The sequence below is a fragment of the Gopherus evgoodei genome, chromosome 7 (assembly GCF_007399415.2).
Source record: "Gopherus evgoodei ecotype Sinaloan lineage chromosome 7, rGopEvg1_v1.p, whole genome shotgun sequence".
Lineage (NCBI taxonomy): Eukaryota > Metazoa > Chordata > Testudines > Testudinidae > Gopherus > Gopherus evgoodei.
This window is the reverse complement of record NC_044328.1, coordinates 46320783-46338499: the sequence shown is the minus strand read 5'-3', so window position 1 is coordinate 46338499 and position 17717 is coordinate 46320783. Positions and strand designations below refer to the sequence as shown.

Here is a 17717-nt window from a genome sequence, read left to right as displayed (position 1 = left end):
ACATAAAAATATTTGCTTCGCTATAGTTTCGTCCAGCTCATGACTCATCTATACATTGAAAAAGTTAGTGCAGTAAACTAATATATCATGGTCTCCATGAAAAATGCAGCCTATTCCAGCCATTCCCCCAATTTAGATTAGTATAGTTTTCCCACATACTTAACAAAAAGAAATAATTGTAGTAACTTTTGGTACCTGTTGGCATATTTTGACTTTCAAATAGTAACAACTATGATACATGATTTAGGGTTAACAAGATCCAATATGTGCTTTCATTTTAGCAGTTCTGCCACTGGTAACACTGTTCCTGATACAGAAGTGCCAGAGGCAAACGGTAAGGGTTTGTTGCCCAGAGTGCGTAGCGCCAATGAACACACCAGGGTGGAGAAGCAAAACACAAGTTTATTTGAGATCTTAAAGCGGTGCTGGGAGGCTGATGCCTTAAATTAAGCACAGCTAAAACAAGCAGTTTGTTTTTTTATATTCCATGAGAATTTTTTTGCTGACTAATAATTTTTGTTCTGTTTTTTTTTGTTTAGCTGCAGCATTTTTTTACACATTTTTTTGTTTTTTTTTTTGTTTTTTTGTTTTTTTTTTGTTTTTTTTTGCTACAGAGACATGTATGCTGTATTTAAAAGCGGCCTTGAAACTTGCTTTAATTTAGCTTTAGTGTGTTACAGCAGGGAACTGGCTGTTACGATCAGAAAACTAACTGCTGACATTACATTTTACAGCTTTTAACATATTAGGTTACACTAGGTTACACAAAGTGTTTAACATGGAAGAACAGTGGTTTATTGAGGCCTACAACAGGAGGGCTTTATTGACACTTGTGGTCTACCACCCTCCCGAGTTACCTAGGGTTATGCCAGAATGACACCAACAACACTTTAAGCTCACACACAGATCAACTGAAATTGATGTTCAAATCAAAATTTAAAAAATGATGTGCACAATCAAGAAGAGAGCGTTACTTCTCACCTGGTGCAGTAACTGAAGTTCTTTGAGATGTGTCCCCCTGTGGGTTCTCCACTTTAGGTGTTGAGCGCCCCTGTGCTTGTAATCAAAGATTTGTGGTAGCAGTGCCTGGTTGGGTATGTATGCACAGTCCCAGGGCTCTGTGCGACCAATTGCCCCCACCTCATTCCTTCTCTACTGCAGAGCATAGTGAGAAACTCCTAAGTAGAGGGGAGGAGGGAGGGTAATGGAGCACCCACAGGGGCACACTTCTCGAAGAACCTCAGTTACTGCACAAAGTGAGTAATCCTCTCATCATCTTCTTCCTGTGGGGGCTCCACTTCAGGTGACTTCAGAGCAGTGCCCTCCAATGGAAGGAAGGGGCTTCAGAGTTGAAGTCATGGCAGAGGACAATATGGTAAGGCCGAATAATGAATTAGATGTTGCATGCTGCTCTAATGCACAGTGCTGCATAAACATATGGCAAGAGGTAGTTCTACCTATGTCCGTAATGGGAATACTGTTCAGAAAAGCTATCAAAATCAACATTGCCCTGCTGGAATGTGTACAAATCCCTATAGGGGGTTGCAGATTCCGTTACTGGTAACAGTTTGATGCATTCCGAATTCCATTTGGAGATCCTCTGTTTGAATATACCATCTCCTTTTGATTGTTCCATGATTGAAATGAATAATTCTTGTCTATCCTTATGTGGCTTAGGATAGAATGCTGGTAAGCAGATAGGTTGATTGAGGTGGAATGAGGAGTCAACCTTAGGTAAAAACTTGAAATGTGATCAGAGAGTGATTTTATCTTTTGAAAATACTATGTAGAGTGGGTCAACGATGAGAGCCCCTAGTTTCCCCACTTGCCTTGCAGATGTAATGGAGACTAGGAAGGACACCTTCATTGACAGTTGGAGAAGCGAGCAAGTGGCTAATGGTTCGAACAAATATCTGGTGATGCCCTGGAGAACTAATTTGAGGTCCCAAGGTGGAGTGAGAGTGCAAATTTTGGGGTAAATGTTGTTCAGGCCTTTTAGAAAACGTCTGATGGTAGGGTGTGCAAAAATTGATGTGCCATCTATCTTATGGTGGAAAGCTGCTATGGCTGAGATATGTACCCTGACTGAGCTAATAGAGAGGTTTGATCTCTTAAATTTAAGCAGGTAATCCAGAATCAACGGTAAGGGTGCAAATACTGATGTGGTCTGCTTCCTGTAACACCAGGAATCAAAACTTCTCCATTTGTGTAAGTATGTGTGGTGGGTAGTTGGTCTGTGACTATTTAATAAAATGGTCTGGACTTCTTTGGAGCATGTCATTTCAGGTCCCTGGAGCCATGGAGCAACCCTGATTTGAGGCAGAGTGTCTCCAAGTTCATGTGCAGGGTTTGTCCTGAGTCCTGGGACAGGAGACGAGGTAGGAGAGGTCTGCACACTGACATTCTGGGAATCTAGGGGAACTATGTTTGATTAGGCCATGTGGATGCTATCAGTATTTCTGTGACCTTGTCCTCTTTGATCTTGTGAAGCACTTGTGCCTTTCAGGGAATGAGCCCAGGAGCAAAACAGTAGGCATTTGGTGTTATGCTCTGTTGCAAAGAAGTCTACTGTGAGGAATCCCCATTATTTGAATATGTTGTGGAGAACTCTGATGTCGAATTCCTACTCATGGTCCTGAGAAAAAGTTCCTGCTGAGTGCATCTGCCGTAGTGTTTTGACATCCAGGTAGATTTGCTGTCACAATGTGGATGTTGTGCAGGATGCACCAGTGCCAAAGTCTCATGGCCTCTGCACACAGGGAGTTGACTGTGCAAACCCTAGTCTGCTTATGTAGAACATGCATGCTAAATTGTCCGTGAGTATTTGTATGGTCTTGTTTCTGATCATGGGTAGGAAGTTGGTGCATGCATTGCGAACAGATCTTCGTTCTAGTACATTTATGTGAAGACAGTCTTTTGTTAGGGACCAACGGCCCTGAGCAGAGTGTGAGTTCAGATGTGCTCCCCAACCTATGAGGGGCCTATAATAGTCAATGTAGGAGGGGTTTGGATGAAAGGCACTCCTAGGCATACGTTGTGTGGTTGCATCCACCAGGATAGCAAGTCTTTTACTTTGCTTGGCATTGTGAGAGGTTTGTTTATACTGTGCCTTCATGGGGAATAAGTGGTGTGGAGCCAAGCTTGGAGGGATTGCATATGTAACCTCGCATGTTGGATGACGAAGATCGATGCTGCCATGTGGCCCAGTAATTGCAGACAAGTCCTGGCTGTTGCCTGAGGACTGTTCAGTGATGTGGCACTCAGAAGTGTTAGAGTTAGAAAGCATTGCCTTGGTAAAAATGCTGTTGCCTTGGGTGTATTGAGATAAGCCCCAATGAATTCCAGTTCCTGTACTGGTGTGAGGGTCAATTTTTGTGTGTTTATTTGAAGACCTAACTGCATAAAGAGATCTATTTTTGTTGGGTAGCCTCTATTGCCGCTAGTCGATTCACTGCTTTCAGTAGGCAATTGGCCAGGTGCGGAAATACCATGATTCCTCTCTTGTGAAGATTCACAGTGACTACTGCGAGTACCTTTGAGAAGGCTCACGGAACAATGGAGAGACCGAAGGGCCAGATCTTGTGTTGGAAGTGATCTGGTCCAAGAGCAAACCAGAGAAACTTCTGATGTGATGGGTGAATCATCATGTGGAAGTTTGCATCCTGGAGGTCAAGAGTCAAGAGCCAGTCCTCTCTTTCCTAATGCTGGGATAATGGTGGCCATTGTCACCATCTTGAAGTGTTGGTTTCTGACAAATTTGTTGAGACGTCAGAGATCAAGAATGGTCCTCCATCCACCTGTTTTCTTCTCTGTGAGGAAGTAGTTTGAGTAGAAACCCATCCCTCTTATTTTGTTGGTACCGGTTCTACTGCTCCTAGGTGGATGAGATGGGTTACCTTCTGATGCAGTAGATCTTCATGGGCCGGGTCCCTGAAAAGGGACAGGGAGGGAGGATGGGTAGGGGAGTTGGAAGTAAAAGGGATGGAGTATCCAACTTCGATTATCTCCAGCACTCATCTGTCTGTAGTGATGGACTGAGTTGTAGGGGGTTAAACAGCCTCTGAATGGCTGGAAGATGGTAGGAATTCTTAGTGCTGGGAGATGCGGGGGTCTCAGGCCCTCGACCAACACCTCAAACTTGCTGCCTTGTGGATGGTTGATGAGATGTGGTAGATTGATTTGACAGTTGTCGTCTCCTTGGGGACTGTTGTTTCCGGGTTTGTGGCTCGTATTGCCAGTGTCTCTGTGCATATGGTGTGGACCCGAATCTCTGTGGGTTGTAATACCTTCCTTGTCTTCTCTTTGTCCTAGGAGTATAGATACCTAGGGACTTCAGAATTGCCCTCAAGTTTTTGAAGGTGTTCAGAGACTCATCCATTTTGGCTGAGAAGAGTTTGGGCCCTTCAAATGGTAGGCCCTCCACTGTTACTTGCACTTCTTTGGGGAAGTCAAAGAGATGCAACCAGAATGCCCTTCTCATTATGTGCTGCTGTATCTGTAGACTATAAGGCAGCTTGCAGTGCCATCCTGGAGATCAGTTGGCCCTCGGAAATGAGTGCACCGAATTGCTCTTTTTTTCTCCTCAGGGAGAAATTCAATAAAATCTGATAGTTTGCCATAATTTGTGTGGTCATATTTAGCTAATAACACCTCATAATTAGCACTTCTAAGGTGAAGTGTCACTGAGGAATAAGCTTTTCGGCCAAAGAGGTCAGTCTTTGTCATACAGTGTGTTTTTGAGATATGATTGCCTTTTTCATTGACAGCATCCACTACCAGGGAGTTTGATGTGGGATGTAAAAAAAGAAACTCTGGTCCCTTTGCAAGGACATAATATTTCCTGTTAGACCTCTTTCAGGTTGGAATAATTGTTGCAGGGGTCTGCCAGATGTGTTTGACAGGTTCCATGATTCCATCATTCATGGGTAAAGTGATTTTAGATTATGCTGATATTTGCAGGATGTCAACGAGCTTATATTGTGTCTCCTGTATTTCCTCCAGTGAGATGTCAAGGGAATCTGAAACTCTCCTATAGAAATCCTGGAAATGTCTAAAGTCACCTGCACATTGTGAGGAGGGGGCATGGTGTTGTCCAGGGATGATGAAGAAAAATGAGTTGTTGGTTCAAATCCTGATCAGAGATTTCTTTGTTCTCCCGTCATCTCTTCAGGGGGCTCAGATGTTCCTGGTACTGGCGGCACAGGTGACTGCTGTATACCCTCTCTGAGTGGGCTAAGAGGTTTGAGATAGTGTGCAGGATATGCCACCCATGGGCCCAGTACTGCCACTGTGGAGGGAAGGACATAAGTGCCATCCATGGGTGCCCATACCACTGTTGTTCTTTGGCCCCTGTATAGTACCCCTTGTGGGGAGGGCAGTTTGATCATTTCTTGGGTGGCGGAAGAGTGGTGCGAGGGTATGTCTCTCCCTGATCCTCATCATTGCTCCAAAAAGGGGGAGCAGATGGCGGTGGAGTGGGGGGCAGCTCAGTACCGACAGTGCTGTGGTGATCTCAGTGCTGAGAATGGGAAAGTTGGGTATCGAGGACACCATGAGGTCTCTGGGAAGGAAGAATTGTTTTGGTGCCAACAGCCTTGGTGCCATTGATGTGGTAATGGTGGGTACCGGCTGCTGTGGAGCTGTTGTCTGTCTGGGTGCACCTGTCAATTGCACTATGCTGACAAGAGGTGGCAATATAGGCTGCAGTTGTTTTGACGTGCCTGGGGCAGAGTGTTGGGATGGCTCCGCTAGTGCCAAGGCATGGGGTTTCTGTTTCCCCTTGGTGCATGCATTGGGGCTAGCTCTCTTGGAGTCTTTAGCTTTCATGCTATCCACGATACCAGAAGGTCCCGCTATCTTGGCTGTGAAGCTGGTCAGTGCCGATGGTACTGACAAGGTCTCTTGGTCTGGGGAACATCGACAGTGTATGCTTCTTAGCTGCCTTTTTAGTTCAGTGGCCTGTCACGTGAGTCACAGACAAAGAAGAGGCTGCAGTCGGTGAACTGTGTCATGGAGATGTCCATGCTTCTGGTTCAGACGCCGACCAGAGACAATTCTCTGCGATCAGCAGTTTAAACTGCAAGTCTGTGGCTTTCCTGGTCCAGGCTGTCAGTTTGTGACAGTGAGGACACTTTTGAGGCACATGTGGCTTTCCTAAGCAGCAAACACACTGAGATTGATAACCTACAGGTGAGGCAATGTTTAAAGCTGAGAGAATGAGGCATGCCCCTGAGGGCAGAGTTTCATCCTACCCCAAGAGAAAAATCAGGAGTAACGGTTCAACAAAAACCTATTTCTAATCAGGAAACAAGGTGGGTTTTTTTTGTTTGTTTGGGTTTGTTTTAATAAATGGGGACAAGTGAATGAAAGGAGTTAACTATATAACAAAACTAGAATTAACAAGGGTATGCTATGCTAACTAAGCTCTGAGGTGCTGCTGAATGCTCTGACTCATAGCCAAGGGAGATAGAGAAGGAACTGAGGTGGGGTTGGTCACACAATGCCAGTTAGCAGCCTGAGGCGGTGCGAGATGGGGACTGTGCATGTATGACCCAACCAGGCACTGCTACCACAAATCTCCAATTACAAGCGCAGGTGCATTAAATACCTAAAGTGGAGCACCCACAGGGACGACACTCAAAGAAGAATAGAAACTTTTAACACAATATATAAAAATTGGGCATTTTTATTGAAATAGCTCCATTAAGGTGAAATAGCTCCAAAGATAGATGCAGAGTATGGATTAGTTCTAAGAAATGGAATATAATGGCATCAGAACAAGAAGAATGAAGGCAGCTTTTCAAATTCTGCAATCAAAATAAAAAGACATCTTGCAAGAAAGTAAAGGGATTTCAACTTGAATATTGGGAAATAAAGGTAAGTACAATAGATTGAAAGATGTGTGTCTTAATTAATTTTCCCGCTTGCAGCAGAATTGCCTCTGCCTTTTTTTTTTTAAGTTGTGATTAAACTGTACAAAATTCTTCCTTCTTGTGGAAAAATATAGGCATTACTTCTGTAGGATTTACAGTTCTACACAAGATGTCATTTTTATAATACAATTCTGCAGCAAACTTTACAGAAACAAGCCCCTGTCCAGCAATGATATCTGCAATGCCAGATCCTTCTGCCATAAAGCTACCTACTGAAATCAAAGTGTCAGAAATCAGTCGGGCTCTGCACAGGCACACAGATCTATTCACCCAGAGCTCCTTGCCACACTGGGGCCCTTTCTTTGCATTTTACTATGTGAGAACAGACAAAAGTGACCTTAATAATTTGAATAAAAGGGTGCTTCTATCATCACATCCAATAACAACAGACCTCAACATAATTTCTGCAATAATGTTGAAAAGAATAATAAAACACTGACAGAATTTTTCTTATCTTTTTATATTTAAACAACTCACTGAAGAATTATCTACACTAAGTCACAAATTAACTCTAAGCTATTTTTAAGAGGGATCACAAATGTTTTAAGATTACTTTAAATCTTTTGTGCATTTAACAATGATTATAGTTCAAATTGAGCTGAAGAAAGAAATATATTTCTTACTCATGTTCAGAAAGTATTGCCAGAGAGGCTAACGGTTCGTTGTAGATTCAGACAAATTAATGCTGACGGTGAAAAGAATCAGAACTAAAAGTATCTTTATAGACTTCAAGCCTGAAATATCAAGCTGAGTTCACAGACATTAATTTAAGATTGCTGTAGATTTTCTGTAACTATAATAAGTGACTAGAGGAAGGGATCAGCAGATATAATCTCTGTGAGACTGATACACACCTGGGAATACAAAGATTTTCTTAAAGTTCTCCACTTTATTATCTTGAGGTTAAACACACACACACACACACCCCACATATGTCGACCAGCAGTACCTACAAAGAAGAAAACAATTTCAGCTCCCATAAGGAGAAACAATCATCCCCTCAATGGACTGTGTCAGATGCATCATCTCAAAGTAGCTTTAGATAAGATAAGTGTGTCTACTGAAAATGATTATGTTGTTTCCAGAAGAAACCCATGATGTTAATGCACTGTCCCCATATTAATGGTATCCGTCCTACCAACTTTATTTTTTGTGTCTGGCAGCGCACTTAGCTATGTATCAAACTAGTTACTCAGAGCTAAAAATCAGGTTTTTTTAAAAAGTTATAAAAACTATCACTTTTTCAAAGATTTTCCACAGACACATTATAAAGCATGCTGGGCAATCAGATTTCTGGATTTCCTCAACATTCCATGCCCTACAATTTTGCATTTAAAGGATCTCAACATGTACAGCTTGTTGTTTTTATACTGATCAGTTACGACTGCCTGAATGTTTATGTTAAGACTACATGGAAATGGATTAGTCAGATTTTAAAGCAAAACAAAACTTCATAAAATTTGCTGCATGTTGTAGAAATAAGTATAAAATCCTAGAATCTCAGTCCTCAAATTCTAAGAGACAACCAGGAAGTAAAATTATAAAGAAAGTCCCCAGCATTCAAAGAAACATAGTATCTCTGTGACACCTACAGCACAGATAAAGTAATCTACATATCCCTCCATTTGTGATATAAGATATTTCAGAGTTTGCCCGGGACAGGATAAATCTTGTTCATTTTGAAGATGAATAGTTGGCTTTCCCTTAGCGTACCAATGGAGCTGAGCAATACTGATTTTTCATTGCAGTGGCTAAACCAAGAAATCTCAGGGGAGAGAAATTGTTTCAGGTCAACATGAAACAGGATTTTATTTTGTTTTATTCATTTTCTTTCATTGTCAAGTGTTTTTTACTCTCTCTCTCCTTTGTTTTAAATGTACGGGGGGGGTAAAATTCTAAACAAAATGTCATTTCAAAATGGAAAGTCAAACGTGTTTAGAAAACGTCAATTTGGGAAGGGGGAGGGAGTGCAGGCCAACTATTCACTGAATTAACCCAATTTCGCAAGTAGTTTCAGTCTACCTGAAACTGCATTTTTTGATGAATAAACTATTCATCCAAAAAATGTTACCCAGCCTTGTGTACCACATACATGCATGAGAACTACTACTTTTGGTACTCTAATAAATACATAAGTAGCCTACATTATTAAAACTACAGTAAAAGGTCAAAAGGCACCGGTGATTACCAGACTGATTATACATAATGCATGGCAATGTAGAAAATGTGCTTTGAAGCACACACAAAAAACAACAGGAAAGAAACTGGTCACTTACATTATTCATGTATTCAGACAGAAGATCTTGGAGAGCTTGGCGGATGGCGTTGCACTCTGCGATTATTTGTTCTCGATGAAAGTCACGCGTGCAGGAAGAGTCAGCTAACAGTGCTGCCCCACTGATAATCCCTTCCAAACATTTCTCTAGTGATGGCCTTATTTTTTCTTCATTCATTGTAAGTGGATCCAATATGATTAAACTCTAGAAAAAAATTTAAAAAAATGTCCATGATTTGGTCAGCTCTTGCCTGGCTAATTGTAACATTCTATTTTCCAATCTTCCCTCTTACCACTATTTTGCCATTCAACTATATACAAAATAATGATGCTCAAGGCATCTTTCCTTTCCACCACTCTAACTAGACCTACCTTGTCCCTCAATATTTTCACTGACATCAGAATTCAGGATCTTCATCTTCACCTTTTGGATCATAAAGTGCTCCCACTCCTACATTACTACTAGTTTCCTCCCCTCAAACAGCATTTCACCATATTCTAGGTACTTATATGACCCCAATCCCTGTGATGTCTGAACACATCACACACAATACTTAATGCATTCATCCAAACCTCTGTGAGGTAAGGAAGTGCTAAAAATCCCGTTTTACAAATGGGAAGCAGAGGCAGAGAGAGACTAAGCGACTTGCCCAAGGCCACATCGGAAGTCTGTAGCCGAGCAGGGTACTGAATCCAGCCTCCTAAGTCTCATGCCAAGCCTTAACCACTAGATCATCCTTCCTCTGGAAGTTTTGTCATTGACTTAAATGGAGCAGAATTTCACCCTTTGTCTACCAAACTCCTCTCTCCCTTCAATTCCTTCCCTGAAACTCCTTTCAGTAGGGCCATAAGTCTTCCATTTCCTTACCCTCCCCTTTCCTGAACTGTTCCTCCACATGGTGTGTTTGTCTTGTCTACTTTAGATTGTAAACTCTCAAAAGCTAGAAATTGCTTGTGTACATTTATGGCACTATAAGTAATTTTAATACTATTATTTAATACTTAATATCCTTCTACAATGTTTTCCCTGGGCACAAGGTTTTAAAATAGTGGATTATTTTTCATTTTAAAGCCTGGGGATGTTCAAAAGCTCCCACGACTGCACTCTCAGAGATCTGGGTCTCCTCTGAATACAAAAAAGAAGCCAGCAGTGCTTGCCCACAGTTGAAAGATGCCATCTTGGATTATTTGAATGGGTTCTGCTGATTTTAGAACACAACAGCACTACATAGGTTACTAGTCTACTGATGTAATATCTCTGGATTTTAGTAATGCTTTTGACATAAGCAAATTAGGCAAATGTGGTCTCGGTAAGATGGATGCACAACTTACTGAAAGACCATATTCAAAGAGTAGTTACCAATGGTTTGCTGTCAAAGGGGGCTAGGGGAGAAGAATGCTTAGGAGGGATATGAAGGGATTAGTCTGGTGTTCAGTACTATTCAATATTTTCAATAATGACTTGGAAAATAGAGTGGAGAGTATGCTTATAAAATGTGCTGATAATACGAAGCAGGGAGGGTTTGCTAGCACTTTAGAAGACAGCATTAGAATTAAAAATGACCTTGACAAATTGGATATTTGATCTGAAATTGCCAAGATGAAATTCAATAAAGACAAGTGCAAACTACTATGCTTAAGAAGGAAAAAAAAATCAAATGCACAACTACAAAATGGGGAATAAACAGCTAGGCAGTAATATTACTGAAAAGGATCTTGGGGTTTTAGTGGATTAGAAATTGAATGAGAGTCAAAAAAATATGATGCGGTTGCAAAAAAGGCTATTATCACGCTGAGGCATATAAATAGGAACACTGAATGCAAGACACAAGAGGTAGTCCCCCAGCTCTACTCAGCACTGGTGAGGCATCAACTGGAGTACTGTGTCCAATTCTGGACACCGCACTTTAGGAAAGATGTGGACAAATTGGAGAGAGAGTCCAGAGGAGACCACCAAAAATATATAACAGGTTTAGAAAAACCTGGTTTATGAGAAAAGGTTAAAAAACCTAGGCATGTTTAGCCTGGAAAAAAGATGACTTGGGAAGGGAACCCTGATAAGTCTTCAAATATGTTAAAGGCTGTTATTGAGAGCACTGTGATCAATTGTTCTTCATGCCCAAGAAGTAATGAGCAAGGTAGATTTAGGTTTGATATAGGCAAAAACTTTTAACTGTAAAGATAGTTAAGCACTGGAACTGGCTTCCAAGGTTGAGTGCAGAATCCCCTTCATTTGATATTTTTAAGAACAGGTTAAACAAACACCTGTCCGGGATAGTCTAGTAGACTTGTTTGGTCTCAGTGCTAGGAGTCAACTAGAGGACCTCTTAAGGTCCTTTCCAGCCCTACATTTCTGTGATTCTGTGGGGGCAAAAATGCTGCATTGCCACTTCAAGAGGCTGAATGGGCAAGCTGCAAAATATTAGCCTGTATTATTATTCCTAATTTTTGTTCAATATTAGTCTTTTGGCGATGCTGGTAGCCTCTTACCATTAAGGTAAACTGAGTACATGTTTAAAACAAAAGAACTACTATAAAAAAAACCTAGAGAAGAGTAGAAGCAGAAGGCAAAGTAAGTAAAATTGGTCTCCAGCCCAAATCAAGGAAATTACGTCCAGACCCCTATTAAGAGCTTGAGCTCCTTAATCAAATGTGGTGTTTGAAAGGGGAAGTCATTCCTGTACTTATCCAATATGAGTCAGTCCACTTTTTACAGACTTTTAAAGGTGACTTATAAAAAGGGAAAGATAATTGGGCTTCTTTTTGATATTTAACAAAGTCATGGAAGATTGTCATTTTTTCTGCTTATGTTTTACATTAGAAATTCATGTCCTGTCTTGACTGGAGAATTCTAAGAGTGGAGAAATAGTGATATGATGGCATCACAAGATAAAAGTGTGAACTATTGAAAGGAGACAGGTTTAGTCAGTCATTTTAAAACTCATTAACACCTAACTTCAATAACTAATGAATGATTTAGAGAAGGGAAGTCTGTTATCGATTCTCATATTCATTGAAAATGGGAACACTGAGTTACTTTTAGAAAGCTAGGAGATCCTCTAGCAAAACCAGGGAAAGCTAGACTTAATTTTCCAAATATTTATAAGGGCTGGGGAAAGCAAGAAAAAACCACTAGGCCCTCTTTATGCAACTTTTAAAAGATGACCAGTATAATATTTTTTAAAACTGTTTTGCAGATCCCCAAAAACAAATGTATTTTTAATCTGCTCTGGAATTCTGACCAGTCTAGGTCTTCCTCTTCTCACTGCACTAAAGTGAGCATTCAACTCACATTTCCCACAGCATAGAAATAGTGTAACACTCCAAATATGCTTTAAGCAATAAACCTCAAGCTCAAATATCACGCTGTAGTACTCTCCTCCCCCACCTTTGTCTGGTTATGTTTCAGCATTTTCCTGATCTAGTTCCTTTTCACTCTCATTAGGAATGAAATGAGTTCCACAGGCTTGGAGTGCTGATACTTGGTAATTAGTTGAGATTGCCATGACCAGGATACGGAAAAATTAATTATCTTGATTTGACCCTGAAAAACCAGGTGAGGCTTGGTGAGGAAAGCACAGTCTGGTCCAATCAGGACAGGGGAAAGGTCATATAAAAACAGCTTTCCTGAGTTTGTTAAATCAGGTGGTTCTGAAAGAGTGAGAGCCTTATGTGCTAATAAGGCTGAAGTCTGTGAATTAGAGCTGTTAACGTATCAACCCAAACCAAGATGGTCAGACTGAGAAATTGAGAACCATGTACTAGAATTGTTATGCAGTCAATTGAAATGCTGAAAGCTACAGGCATACTGGATGTGGATGCTAGATGAATTAAACTTCATGTGCCTAGACAGAACCAGGCAAGATGTTGAAACCCTTGGTGTGAAACCTGATTTATTTTATTTATTTATTTATTACGGCTTTGAGAATATCCTTTCCTAATTCATGGAAGGATGAATACATTTTTTTTAAATTTAACCCTCAAGAAAGAAAGCACCTGTGACTTTGTTTTAGTAAATGTAGGCCAACTGCTCAAGAGATGTCTGTGATATTACTGCCTTAGCAGTCTAACATATGGAAGAGTGTAGGAAGAGAGCTCTAGGAATGAGAGAGAAGGGGGAAAATCAAAGATGTATTTTAGTAAGGTATAGTTTTGTCAAATTTATCATGATTAATTTTTTCCTAGCATTTCAGAACATACTCATTCTTACTATCGGCTTTTTAAACATGCTTAGAATTTTTACTAAAATAAAAAATGAGATTTTTGTTTTTCTTCCTCTTTCTTAAAATATTAAAATTGCTGGAGGCATTTAACCCATTCTTTCCAAAGGAATTTCCTTCAGTAGAGGACAAACATAGAAGTTTGAAGTCCAACTGGTGGATTTTGAAGTTTCTGAGACTGTGGAAAGAGTATTATAAGAAGAAGAGTATGCAGCCTTATCTATAGAAGGTGATATCATTTGCCCACTATAACTACATGCAGCAAACAAGACTCTATCATAACTGTTACAATGTACATTTATGTCCCTTGGCTGTTGCTTACTGAGCTAATGATCTCTTTAAAATCCCATATTGTGAGGTACTAATTTTTCATCTTTACAGCACTTTGCAAATGATTGAGTATTGCAGATATATGGAATTAGGTTAAGTTTACTATATCCTTAGCTGTCTGAGATCAGTTAATATTTTGAAGTTTGTGTGAATTTAACATCTGAAGGATCAACATTTTCAATATGTATCTCTTTAGTTCTATTTTCTCTTTTAATTAGGAAATAATTAAGGGCTGCAGTGACAATTAAAACTTGAGAAGAAAATTAGCTCATTAGGAATATTTTTGGCCATTGGATACACAACATTCATCTTCCCTCATCATTAGAATATTATGTCTTATTCTTTACCACATATGTGTACACACATTCCTGTCCATATTATTATGTACATTTAAACAGAAGGACACTGGTTTTAAAAAACAACTAAAGTTACATATTGGCACTTTCCAAGTTAACTGAAGGTTGCCTCTATTGGATGCATATAAAACCTACTGAAATCATCCCATCCATCATTGTATCCTGTCACCTACTGAAACAAATTGTTAAATCTAGCTTCAGATGTTGTAACTTTCTATGCTCTATTCTCAGAAACTATACAATAGCAGTAACCACTTTTTGATGGTTTTGAATATTTGGTCTTCACTTCAACTGTTGCAAATATTGATAGTCTAATAGTGATAGTCTTTCCAAACATTAAAATCAACATTCAGAATTTCCATCTCTGTGTCTGTATCTGTGTTTGGGGGATAATGGTTCTCTGAAATTTTTGAAGCTACTGTGATGATATCATGGGATGGAGAGGTGAGGAAAAGAGCTCCTCTGTTGCTTAAATATACAAAAATGCAAGTTAGCTTTGATCTGCCTCTGTATACACACCCTACCTGTGATTCTGATCTGTACAACCTAGCACCCTTGAAATGAACAGGACACCAATGAATATTTGAGGACTTTGAGGTGATGTGCTCTCATTTCCAGGTGGAGAGCAGAACATAAACTACATACCACGGCTCTGAAAAGTGCAGCCTGTAGGACTTGCAGAAAGCACTACCTCTTTTAAACAAGTTATTTTATGTAGTGAGGTTATGGAGGGGTCATGCTCAGTAAATTTCATATCTGCTAATGAATAATAAGGGATAAAGCTGAATTGGCACAAAGTTCTCGAGCAACTTGAGAGTACTAGAGCATGATATTTGAGCTTGAGGTTTATTGCTTAACGAATATTTGGAATGTTACACTATTTCTATGCTGTGGGAAATGTGTTGAACAAAAATGTGGAGTAGAGTGGAAGAATTATTTCTCATGTCTTGCGTACGACACTCCAGCTAATACATCCCAGAATGACGTTTGCTTTTTTTTTCTTGCCACAGTGTTACATTGTTGAGTCATATTTAACTTGTTTTCACCCACTGAGATCTCCAGATCCCTTTCCACAGTACTCCTTCCTAGGCAGTCATTTCCCATTTTGTATGTGTGCTGTTCTTCATGGTATAATTTCTTTCTAAAGCTGCAGGAATTTCCCTTCATAGAACACTGACAACATTAATATTATATGCAGGGCCGGCTCTAGCCATTTCGCTGCCCCAAGCATGACAGCACGCCGCGGGGAGCGCTCTGCCGCTCGCCAGTCCCGCGGCTCCGGTGGACCTCCCGCAGGCGTGCCTGCAGATGCTCCACCGGTGCCACGGGACCAGCAGACCCTCCGCAGGCACGCCTGCAGGAGGTCCACCGGAGTCGCCTGCCATCCTTCCGGCAACTGGCAGAACGCCCCCCGTGGCATGCCGCCCCAAGCACGTGCTTGGCGCACTGGGGCCTGGAGCTGGCCCTGATTTTATGCATGTTCCAAACTGTAAACCAAGCTACTACATTGGAGTTGGGAGAGTTTGTCATAGGAGCAAGCAGCAAATTAAGAGTTGTGGGAGAAAATGTAGAGAGAAGCTCAGAGGTACTGGACATCCCCGTGGATGTCAAGCCTCTGCAAGTTCCCAAAGATGCATGTTCTTGTGATTTATTTATTTTTTTTTTAGGGATCTGTGCTTGTTCGTAGTTGAGATGTTTGTGACAAAAGCTGGGATTTAAAGAGGTTATTTTCAAGATCAGAATTGTCATGGGTTTTAGCATTCTGCTTTGCTGTCTTGGTTTACTGCTAATGTGGATACAAATGTAGTATCCATTTACTCACTCAGTCATACCCACATGAACACAAGAGTTTTATAAACTTTTATAAACTACATATAAACTTCTGAAAAACCTCTCCTAACCTCACAAATGCCCCAGACCACTCTAACAGACAATCTGAATTGCCAGTCATCATCTTTGCTGCAATCCAAAGTGAGAATGCAGCACTCCACACTGATTAGGCCTCAACTGGAGTACTAAGTCCAGTTCTGGATGCCACATTTCAGGAAAGTTGTGGACAAATTGGAGAAAGTCCAGAGGAGAACAACAATTATTTAAGGTCTAGAAAACGTGGCCTGTGAGGGAAGATTTAAAAAGTTTGTTTATTTAGTTTGGAGAAGAGAAGACTGAGGGGGGACATGATAACAGTTTTCAAGTACATAAAAGGTTGTAACAAGGACAAGAGAGAACAATTGTTATCCTTAATCTCTGGGAGCTTAAATTGCAGCAAGGGTGGTTAAAGTTGGACATCAAAAAAATTCCTGTCAGGGTTGTTAAGCACTGGAATAAATTATCTAGGGAGGTTGTGGAACCTCCATTATTGGAATTTTTAAGAGCAAGTTAGACAAAAACCTGTCAGGGATGGTCTAGATAATACTTAGTTCTGCCTTAAGTGCAGAGAACTGGACTAGAAGACCTCTCAAGGTCCCTTCCAGTCCTATGATTCTCTGATTAATCAAAAATCAGCTATATTTAATGCAGTGACAACAGTTAAGTATCATTCTATTTTTGAGGAAATCGAGGAAATGTACTATAATTAATTGAATTTATATGGTAAGAAGTATCATGAGGGACCCTAAAATGCAGGGAAAACTAACCTTTCAGCAGTTACCCCTACAGACCGTGTGAATGAAAAAATTAAAAAGCAGCACCTAAACAGTTTTCAGAAGTGAGATCTATGTTTTTCTGCATCACAGATGTTTAATCACGGCTTTACCTAGGTTATAATTACGTTGATTGCTTATGTAGGCAATGCCCACCACAGCATGAGAGAGAAAGGAAAAAGCTTATACTTTGATAACTAGCATACTAATAAGGGTTTTGCAAACTGCATACACAATTAGTAAATAATATTTAAGTATTTATTGATTTATTAACATAGAGGTAATTCACTTATAACAAATAGTTGATTTCCAACCAATATACACTGAACCATTCAATTGTGAAATACAAATAGCCATTTTGCTAGTGCAACATTTGCATTACCTTTTGAATAATTCAGAGAACCCTACCTTCGTTAGTCTGGGAACCTTCCTTCCAGGTTGGGAAACACTGTTTTAGCCCCTCTTAGGAAGTGAGAATAGGAGAAGCCCATATCTCCCCTCTAGTAGGGATTGGTAGATTAGTGGAATCCAACACTCCTCTCTTGTTTTCTAAGTGAGCTAAGTATTAGAGAAGTGAGGAAGACTGACTAGCCTTGGAACACAGTGATCTACTGTGAGAGTGAGAAAAAGGTCTGGTGCCTTTAAGTAACGAAGCTTTTCCCCCTGCAAATGATTGATGAAGTGATCTATGTTAAGGGGGAGAGTAAGCAACCTTGAGTGCAGGGGGTTGTGTGTGGACAGTGGGAAGAAAGGGTTTAGTGGCTCCTTCAAGTCAGCCAAGCTAATTGTTGGAACCTTTTGGCAGGTGTCCAGTGCAAGTACTCATTCCACAGAGGATTTGGTTACCTGATAAACCGGAATTGCAAGTAGACTTAGGGGAAGGCATCCTCTAAGGAAGCATGATTGTGGCTCCCTATGTCTGATATTGCAAGGAGATAAGTTGCCTCACTTCCCCTCCCCTT

The 17717-nt window shown here is 40.5% G+C and overlaps 1 protein-coding gene across 1 annotated transcript in view; it reads right to left on the bottom strand.

Annotated features, from left to right (window-relative positions):
• Window positions 1–17717, bottom strand: part of CTNNA3 (catenin alpha 3) — a 987819-nt gene that overhangs the window by 754968 nt on the left and 215134 nt on the right. Inside the window, 1 exon segment of the mRNA XM_030569668.1 lies at window positions 9209–9412. Within this exon segment, the coding sequence (XP_030425528.1) occupies window positions 9209–9412 (204 nt within the window).